The 9,869-nt window shown below is 50.7% G+C and overlaps 1 protein-coding gene across 1 annotated transcript in view; it reads right to left on the reverse strand.

Moving 5' to 3' along the window:
• TBX3 (T-box 3) overlaps positions 1 to 9,575 on the reverse strand; it is a 12,683-nt gene extending 3,108 nt beyond the window's left edge. Inside the window, exons 1-6 of the mRNA XM_019539418.1 lie at positions 8,024 to 9,575; positions 5,999 to 6,266; positions 4,809 to 4,955; positions 2,552 to 2,628; positions 1,077 to 1,234; positions 6 to 115 (exon numbers count right to left, since the gene is read on the reverse strand). Of these exons, the coding sequence (XP_019394963.1) occupies positions 6 to 115; positions 1,077 to 1,234; positions 2,552 to 2,628; positions 4,809 to 4,955; positions 5,999 to 6,266; positions 8,024 to 8,418 (1,155 nt within the window). The 5' untranslated portion in view covers positions 8,419 to 9,575. The remainder of the gene's footprint in view (positions 1 to 5; positions 116 to 1,076; positions 1,235 to 2,551; positions 2,629 to 4,808; positions 4,956 to 5,998; positions 6,267 to 8,023) is intronic.
• Positions 9,576 to 9,869: the final 294 nt, after the last annotated feature.

Here is a 9,869-nt window from a genome sequence, read left to right on the forward strand (position 1 = left end):
CCGGCCGAGGGGGCGGCGGCCGCGCTGGTGGTGCTGATCCTGCCGGCCTCCCCCGCCTCGGCCAGCGGCTCCTCCTTGCTCTCGGCGTCGCTCTCGCCCTCGCTGGGGCACAGATCTGCAAGGCAGCGGGCGCGGCTGTGAGCGGCCGGGCCCTGCGCGGCCCTGCCCGGGGCACCCGACACCGACGGCACCGGGGAAGCCCGGCTCACCCCTGGTGCCAGCTTCTCCGGTGACGGACATCATGCCTGGGCGGGCGGCCGGGGGAGGGGGGGGATTACCCTGCAAGCGCCTGGCTCTTCCCGTGACCGACCCACTGACCGGGGAGCTAATTTGCTTTGCCTAGATCGGCCTCTCCGAAGGGCTCGCAGACCTCCCGGCAGGCGGGAGATCGGAGCAGGCTTTGAACAGCATCCTGCTCCTTCCCTCCGCCTCCCCCATCCATCCACCCCGCTACCCCTTGACCTATGCAGAGTGTGATCAATTTGGGGTGTTTTATCTCTTAATCCAAGTGGAGGGCTGCTTTGGCTTCCCGGATCCCCCCCCCCCAACGCACCTTTCCCTTCGATGAATAAACACTATCAACAAGAGAAAACATCCAGAAACCCAAATCTGTCCTTTCCAAGGAAGCCTCTAACCCGCCCACTGGGAAAGGAGGAAGGGGGGGGGGGAATCAGCACTGAATTTCCCCGCAGCAAAGCAGGGTCGGAGGAAGGGGTTTGGGGAAAGAGCTCCTTTCCCTGATGCCAGAGCCGCACATGAATATTAATGGAGTGGCTCCAGGTCTGAACTTTTGCCCCGTGGTCTGTCTTTGCTCCCTTGACTCAGCGCTGGCTCCCTCCTGAACCACAGGGAGGAAAGGAAAACACAGCAGCAGCGAGGGAGGAGAGGTGGGTCTGTATCTCCGGAGCGCCTTTACTGGAGGCATGTTCAAAATCAGTCGCTCCAGAGGTTGGACACAAGCAAAACTTTTCCTTCAGATCAAAGAGTGGAGTTAGAAAGAGGGGGAGGGAGACGGAGGGGCTCTTGTCTAGAAACCTCCCGGGCCGGGGAGGGAAGGGGAGGGGGCTTCGCCTCACCTTTAAGGTTGGAAGTGCCAACTGCAGGCACAGCAGGGCACGAGGACTGGGCGAAACACTTAAAGGCAGTTTGCTCGCTAGAAGACTCATCCGAGGTGCCATTTTCCTTCTTTTGCCTCTCGTCATAAACGCGCATGGACTGCAAGGTTAGTTGTTTTCTGCAGAGACAACGATGGAGCAGAAATTTGGGAAATGCCCTGTTTTCTCTCTCTCACACACACGGGCCATTACCTCTTTCCTAGACCAGCTGCCCTCCAACAGACACCACCTCTAACACAAGCCACTTGCTTTACAACCCAGCAATGCCCCCCTTGGCTGCTCCGCGCGGTGTGGGTAACACATCTGACAGCTCCTTCATAATATCTTGGGTAATTTCATGTGTATGTGCGCTCGGTGCAGATCGGTGCACGTTTATTAAGGATCAAGGCTTTATTGAGCAAATTCATTTTGCAGGCAGAATTGAAGCCATCCGCACTGGCTGTTAATGAGAGGAGATTCTTGGAAGCTGTTAGCTTCAGTACTAAGTGAGGGCAGAGTATTAAATAAATGAGAGGGGGAAAAAACATTCCCAGGCGATTAGCTTTTAAAATGTTAGAATGTTCCTAGAATATCAGGCATCTTAATGGTTGCTAAGATTGCTAGGAAGTGGTTATTTTGCTAGGCACTTTATGTAATCTTTTCACCAACAATTAACCCGGAGTAAAATCTATTTATATTTAGAGAGAAATTAGAAATCATTTCCTCTTGTGGCTCCAGTACAGGTTTCACTTTCACACCCTGATGGATTGGAAGTGGATGAACCTGTATTGGGCTGTGTGGGTGGGAGAGCTGTTCCTGTAACTCCCCCCACCCCCTTTAAAACAAAAACCGGTTTTTTCCCCTTGCAAACCACCTACCTTTTGGCATATTTAAAATAATCTATTATTGGGGGGAGGGGGTAATGCTTTATTCCCACCTAAGTAGAATAAATCCCTTACCCTGCATAGAAATAAGGATGTTACCTAGTCAGTGGCCTGCAGTCAAGATGTTGTCATCATGAAAGTAGTTTATTCTATTTTCTTTTCGGTATAGATCAAGATTTTTTTTTAGATATCCCTAGGAAGATACCCTTCATGTGCTGTGTGATAGTTAAGCAACAGCTATCCCGCCTACCCTTCATTCTTGTTGTTTTCATTCATACTTGCAAACACGTGTTTCCGTATCAGTCTGGAGATTTCTGCCCTCAATATTTGCAATTCTCTTCTCAACACACCGAGATCACTGTTCACAATAATCCCAGGTAACATACACACAGAAACGTGAAAACGGGATCGAATCACACGCAGTCCGTTTTACTTTATGAAACACACTACTCATTTTGGCGGGGGACGAACTGGTTTGGGGCAATGGCGAGGTTACATTGACCTCTGGACACACTCTAAACTTTGCAAAAGCAAACCAAACAGGCTAAGGCATACACTTTTTTTCTGACTCACCTTTTCTCCCTCCTTCCATTCCCAGTATCACGAAAACCTTTGGCAAATGGGTTGTTGTCGATTTTTAATTGGGTTATCTAAAAAAAAAAAAGCGGAGGAGGAGCAGAATTAAGCCACCTCGATTTTCAAATTTCACTCTTCTCTCCCTCCCCTCCACTTTTCAGCAGAGGTGGTTTAAATCTCCTAGGAGCACACAACACACACGTAAATCCACAGGAGTGCAAACGTCTTTACATGTAAGCCCAATGCGAGGTGGCTCTACACGCAGTTTAATACGCGGCTTGGGCTAGTTCAGAAGAAGCGTAGCTAGCCCCGCTTCAGTCAGTTACACGGACTGGCTAGTCAAGCACTACCCTTGTCCATTGCACCGCCTGGGCTAGTCAATTGCACAGAATTACTCCGCACTAAAACTGTCCGGCGCTACTAATACCGTGCTGGCACTGATAAAGCGCCGTGCCCTGCGATCCATTAACATTCTGCCTCGGTTAAACTCTTTAAAGACCATAATTAAACCGCAAAGGAATCCTATCCACCCGCTTGCCATAAAATATTGCATACAATCTCATTTTATCAGTGAGCTGGCGGGACTGGGTCCGAGCACTTAAAATGCCTTCCACTCCCATCGATGTTTTTAGATCACAAGGACGGAGTTACCGGGGAAAACATTTGTTTTCGTTTATCCGCTTTACATATTTAAGTCTGGTTAAGGACGCAGCAGTGCCCGTGAAACTTTAGGAGACACTGGACAGGCTTAAACCCCCTTCACGTTAGTGAAGTGCCTGGAAGGACGAAGCTCAGCGCGGAGTTTGGTCAAGAAAAAACATGCGCCAAGAATCCCAGGCACAAAATTGTGGGTCTTTCCCCCAACCACTTCCCTCTGCGATCTGGGAGCAGAGGCCCACCAAGCCTAGCCCAGAGCCTTAGTGCCAAATCCCGTGAACTTTGTGTGGGATCTCCCTTGCCCAGAAAGTTAAACCCTCGCCTCATTGATTGTACGGAAAGTACTTGAAACTACCCAGGGGCTGCCTAGGTGCGCCGCGGTATGCGCGCCCTGACCTCTCCGGGAAGATAGCGAAGATAATGCGAGAGGCCAGAACACTTTGCTTCCATTACAATACGCTTTACACGCGATTTCATGGCAATAAGACAAGTCCATTTATTTCTGTGCTGCAGCGGGGCCGGGCTGTGCTGAGGGAACTGGGGGAACACCCTGCCCTGGCTGGAAGCCCCGGAGCAAAGTCTAGTCTCGGCTCTGCACAAGTTCTCTCGTCTTTGCCCTTACAAACCCAGGGCCGCAGAAACAGCGTGCAACAGCCTCTCCCCAATAACAAAAAGCTCTTGAAAAACAGACTCGGGTGGAGATGAAGAGTCCCCCACGTCCGATGTTCAAAATCGGAGATATCTGGAATGGGGAAGTTTGGCGGGGGGGAGAGGGCAAAATCGCAAAACTCCCGCGATTCAATCACGTGCTTTAAATCTGGAAAGTGTTTTACGTTTAACACCGATGAATCTGTATTTAAACCCTCTCCAAAGTTATGATTTATAGAAAGAAAAATAAAAACACCCCGCCAGTCTTGGCTCCTTGGGTCCCTCCACTTGCCATTACTATAAATTCAGCATGCACCCGTCTCCCAGAGATGCCACCTTGATTGCAACCTGCAATGAACTGGCAGAAGGGAAAGGAAACGCTACAACTTTTCCACCCGGGCTCGCTCAGCCCCAGCTGCTCAGCTCGGAGTGGCTAACCTCCCAGATCAGAGCGGAGACCTCGACAGCACACAAAATATAAGCCAAATGCAGTGCAGGATAAAACGATACCAACGATCATAGAAAGCAGGCGGGTGTTGGAAGCCTACTGTCAGTGGCGTTGAAAGGAGACAAGTACTGCAAAGGCCAAAGGACCTGCCAAAAAAGCCCCAGCACACACAGATCGCCAGTCTCTCTTTGAAAACAGCATCAGATCGTTTTCTTTCCTTTCTGAGATGCCTCAGATGGAAGCGACACAGCAAACAGAGATCCCCCCCCCCCCACACACACACACACACCCGTGCAAAGAAGGCTTTCGAGGCAAATTGGACACACTTATCTTTCCCCACCCCCACCGCCTGTAAGTTGCAACAACTGGATTGTGCAAAAAAAGAAACAAAAAAAAAAAAAAAGGAGGGGGAGACGCAGTGATTTTTAAAAGCAACAATGCAGAATAAAAGATTTCTGAAAAGCCAAAACACGCCAAACAAATCCCCCTTAATCTCCTTACCTTATCATTCTGGTATGCGGTCACAGCGATGAATTCGGTTTCAGGGAACACGTAGGTCCTGAACGTACTGTAAGGGAGCTTGAGGATGTCATTGGCTCGCACGATGTGGAACCGCGGCTGGTATTTGTGCATGGAATTTAAAATGGTCTGTGAGCGAGGGGAGAAAGCGACACTGTCAGGTACAGACCCCGACCCCAGAGGCTCCGGGGCTCCAGGCTCGGACCGCTCCTCCCGGCCCCACACACGCACACCTCGTAGCATCCAGGACACTGACAGCTGTCCGCCCGGATTTCCCACGCCTCCCGTGAACACACCGTTTTTTAAAAAATCCACCCAATGACTAAGGGAGGGGGTGTGTGGGGGGGGGGGTCGTTTAAGATCAGAATCAAAACGCATTTTAATTAAACCCCAAGCAATCCAGTGCCCGAGCTACAGCGAATTGGCCGTCCCCCCCCCCCCTTCTCTGCACAATTCTCCCAAAGAGACTCAGGCCGATCGTGTAACTTCTTTGAGCACTTCTCAGCCCATTTGTTTGATTTAATTATTAAGTTCGGGTTTCTTTCTTTCTTTCTTTCTTTTTTTTTTTTGGTGGCTGAGCACCCAGGAAATGCAGTGGGGTGGGTAGAAACCAGCGGGCACCCTGACCTCTCGGATTGATCCCTGGTCATCTTCTCCCTTCTGATATCCTGATTAATTTCTATTTAACTGTTTGCATCTCCAGGAAAGTGCAAACTCTCGGCAGAGATACCGATCGCATGGCCCAGTTAAAAGAGGGGGCGAAAAGTGCGATCATTTAAAATGCAACGTGGTTCTAAAGTTTGTCTAAACGTCCCAAGCTTGTAACAGGCTGCACAGTTCACCTCGGCCAAAGCTTTGGAAACGTTAGTGGTAAACGCCACCCATTTACCAGCGGCTTTAATAGAAGGGAAATAAAGGAGTGATATTATAAAGTGGACACGTGGATATCACGGGCTGGAGCTTGATTTTTTTTTTAAATAATCTATCCGCTTGTTCCCCGAGTTCCAGTCCCTGGGAACACTGATTTTGGAGGCTTTGTACCATACTGAAGAGCTGTTCTCATTGGGCTCTTTGCAAACTCCGAGCTCGGTTTTCTGGCAAGTTTTGCTACAGGGGCTGTGGGGGGCAGTGCAAGAGAACCGGAGGAGAATGGATATGAAAAGGGGACTCACAAATCCGTGTTTGTCAGAAATATTGTTAGTCAGTTTCAGTTTGTGGAAAGTGACGACTTTGGACATCCACTGTTCCCCCGTGGCCGGACTGTCCGGGTGAATGTACATTCTCTTTGGCATTTCGGGGTCTGCCTTGCCTGCTACCATCCACCGGGAATTGTGGAATTTGTATCTACAATCATCAGCCGCCACAATATCCATCAGCAAAATGTACTTGGCCTTTTTATCCAGCCCAGTGCACCTCACTTTAAATGGAGGAAACATTCTCCTATGGACAGAGTCGTGAAAAGGGAGATAGAGAAGAGACAAGACAACAAAATGAAATCACAATGTGAGCAAGTTCCCGGCTTCTGATACCATTTCTCCCAGCAACACTGCCACGCTTCAGCATGAGAAAAGCCTAGCTCGGAAATAAACACGATTTATTTGGGTTGCGCCAACAGGCCCCCCCCCCCAACCTCCCAAGGCTCAGGAGTTTCAGGAGAATTTTTTCCCCTCAAATAGCATGTTCCCGGGGTCGCGTTTTTCGCCAACCTACCCTCCCCCTCCCACAAACATTACCGCCCAATTTGGTATTTGGATCTATTCTGTATTGTATCCCCCTCCCCCCCCCCCACACACTGCTTAACAAAGAAACATGGGAACAGTGTGGTTCTCTGTGTAAATGCCCAGAGCCTGGAGTCACTGCAGTACTATAAAGGAAAATATTTATGCTGGGAGTGGGACCGCGGTGTTGTATGCAAGTGAGAGATTCAGAAACCAATAAGGCTTCGCTGCATGATAACGTCTCCGTGCAGTGCTCTCTGCAAACCACATCCCCCCATGCTCCTAAGTCCAGTTCGAAACTGCAACAGGATACCACAAATTTGCTGTTTATTATATCGAGAGGTTGGCATTCAGCAACCCGAACTTAAAAGGAAACACATGACTTTGCAGCAAAAAAGCGCTTCAAACTCTCTGAATCCTTCACGCAAAAGTTTGACCACAATCAACACAGAAAAGCGGGGAGGGCGGTAATGTCTACAGGAGAAGTGTTTCCCCCCGGTTGTCAATGACTCTGCAATCTACCACTAATGCAATTAAAAAAAAAAAGAAGTATCTGCAAGTTAAAATATCACTGCTGTGGGAGTTAGAGGAACCCTTCTCAGAAAAGGACTGCATTAGGCATCTGCTGTGCAGACCACATGAATTATATGACGTGTTTATAATAAAGCATAACGCAGTACAGATAATATAAGTAAGTGTGTATGTATGTGTATAAATAAAATTAAACGTGTAGCTCTCGCTGCAAGTAGGCACGCCTGTTAGTTGTGTATTTCAACGGCGCACACTTAAACTACACTGCGTGTGCATTCGGCAAGGAAATAGCCACATGCACACAGTGGCCATTAGATACCTGACGCGGGTAGAAAGCTTTTCCTGGGACAGAAACCTTTACCTCGGCAGTGCATGTAAAATGAATTGATGTTTTCTTCAGTTTGTCGGTGTATTTACACACGCAATTTGTCAGCACAAATGCAAACTTAGGTCTCAGCAGGAACACGCGTAAGCGAAGCCACTGATAAAGGCAAGTGAATTTATCTCATTCCCCTCCCTGCACTCACTGCCCTAAAGCAGAGATGTGCCCTTCTTAGATTGTTCTTCCTTTCCCCTATTTTTTTTCAGAGAAAGAAAACATGTAACGCCCAGATCAGGCCCCTTCAAATCCTCACCCCAAATGGTTTTCTTCCTGCTGCTAGCGTTACATGGACGCGCTCAACTATTGAACCATGAACAGTCTCTCGCTCACACACATGCACACACACAAGCAGTAAACACTGACTATTCGTGGTTCAGTAGCTTAATATTTCCCTGCAGTGCAGTCTCCGAGAGAAACCCCGAACTTCAACGGTCTGAAAGTTTTCATAATTCCAGATGAAGCAAGTTTTATGGAGGAAGTGGCTGGCGAGCAGACTGCTCGGAGCAGCGTGGGGGTTGGGGGGGGAGGAGTGGGGAGGAAGAAAGACTGAAAACACACAGACCTACCTTCCTGATTTGGTGATCACCATCTCAGTCCCTCTTTTGTGGAATTGCTCCCAAAGTTCTTTGGCTTCCAGATGTACTTTGGGATCATCTTCTACCTCTTCCTCCGGCTCCAGAGTTTTTAGAGGCCTCAGATGAGCTGCCGCCTGGTGACCCAGGGAAGAAAAAGGGATGCCAGTCTCTGTCGCTCCTACTAATTGATCCATAATCGGTTTGGCCAGAGCCCCGGGAAGGGAGAGAGCAGCAGCTCCATTGGGAGGCAAAGCAAGAGCCGGGAAGAACGGAGGCTGGTGGCCCAGCACAGCGCTCATGGCAAAGTCCGGAGCCCGGTGAGGTAAGAAGGGATGATAAGCCATGCTTGTCCCAGGGATCACTGGATCTCTCATCGGTATGTTCATCCACCCCTGGTTCTTCCTGCCGCTGGAGTAGTCCTTGAGTGGTTTCTAGCAACACATCATGAAACGAAAATCACCAAAAGTGGGGAGGCGATTCACAGACACACACAGTGCGTTAAACAGGGGCAAGCTACAGGCTACGAGTGGCCGAGGCAGGAGACATGATCGCTCAGAGCAGCTCCTCCTCGGCAGAGGTGCTCGCTAGTACTGTGATTTTTTTTTTCTTTCCTGAGTGGAAGTTCTTGCAATTGAAAATACACAGAGATGGAGGGCCGGGGGTGGGGGGGGAGGGATATCCAACGAGCTCTGCGCGGCTGCTGGCCCAGCAGATCTCCAGGCTGGAGACGAGGCTTCTGGGCGCTTTATTTTTTTTTCCTCTTTTTCTTTCTCTTTTTCGCTCTTCTCAACCCCCCTTCTCTTCTCCTGTTGCAGCCGCGGGAGCTTGGAAGGTGGATTTTCTCTCTGCGGTTGTATTCTTGGGGCTGCCTTCTCCCCCACCCTCCGCCCTCCCTCGGAGAGCCAGGCTGCAGAGCGGAGGCTGGGAAGGGAAGGGAGGCAACCAGGAAACCGAAGAAGCCGAGCTCTCCGCGAAGAGGGGGAAGCCCCCGGTCTCCAGCCCCCTCGGAGCAGGCAGCAGCCTCAGCACTTGCGGCGGAGTCTCGCTTCCGTGGCCCCCTCCCCGGCGGCGCGGGGCTCGGCGGAGGTGTCCCGATCGCAATAGAGATCGCGTCTCTTGCAACCTTCCTCCCCTTCTCCCTCTGCCTTGGGAAGAGAAAGGGCGAAGAATGACACTCTCGCCTCCTCCCCGACGCGCTCCGGCAGGGGAGAGAGAAGGAAGAGAGGAAGGGGGAGAGAGGAGGAAGAGAGAGAGAGAGGGAGGGAGGGAGGGAGAGAGAAAGGGGGAGAAAGGAAGAGAGAGGACGAGAGGAGCGAGCCTCTCCGCGCCGAGAATTCCCTGTGAGTCTGTGCTCGCCCTCGCGCCGGATTGTATGGATGTGTCGCGGGTTGCAAGGGAGCTGCAGCCTAGTTGATTGGCTCTTTGACGCTTTCGGACCAATTGTGTGGCTCCATAGGCGTGGTTTTGACAGGTCGAGTGGAGGGGGACAGAGCCGAGTTATAAAAAGAAGGTGTCGGAAACTGTAACGCTGCAGCAAAGCATCACTACTGCTCCATGCCGTGTGAATATGTCAACATGATCAGAGGGGAGGGAGCAGCAGCCACTGGGGAGTGGGAAGAACCGCCTCTAGGTGGCTTATCGAGGCCAAATCGCCCATAACCCAGCTCCACTGGGGGGGGGGGGCACGACTCGCCTTTCTCTCCCTCTCGCTCTCTCCGGAGCAGCTTTTGGGCAGATGTGGGGCTGGCCCGAGCCGGGCATTTTCAATGTCGACTTATCAACAGCCTCTCTCGCCAGGGTTCCCGTTTCAGCGCCTCCTCGCCCGGGAGCTGATAAG

Source organism: Crocodylus porosus, unplaced genomic scaffold, assembly GCF_001723895.1.
Source record: "Crocodylus porosus isolate Cpor-Errol unplaced genomic scaffold, CroPor_comp1, whole genome shotgun sequence".
Lineage (NCBI taxonomy): Eukaryota > Metazoa > Chordata > Crocodylia > Crocodylidae > Crocodylus > Crocodylus porosus.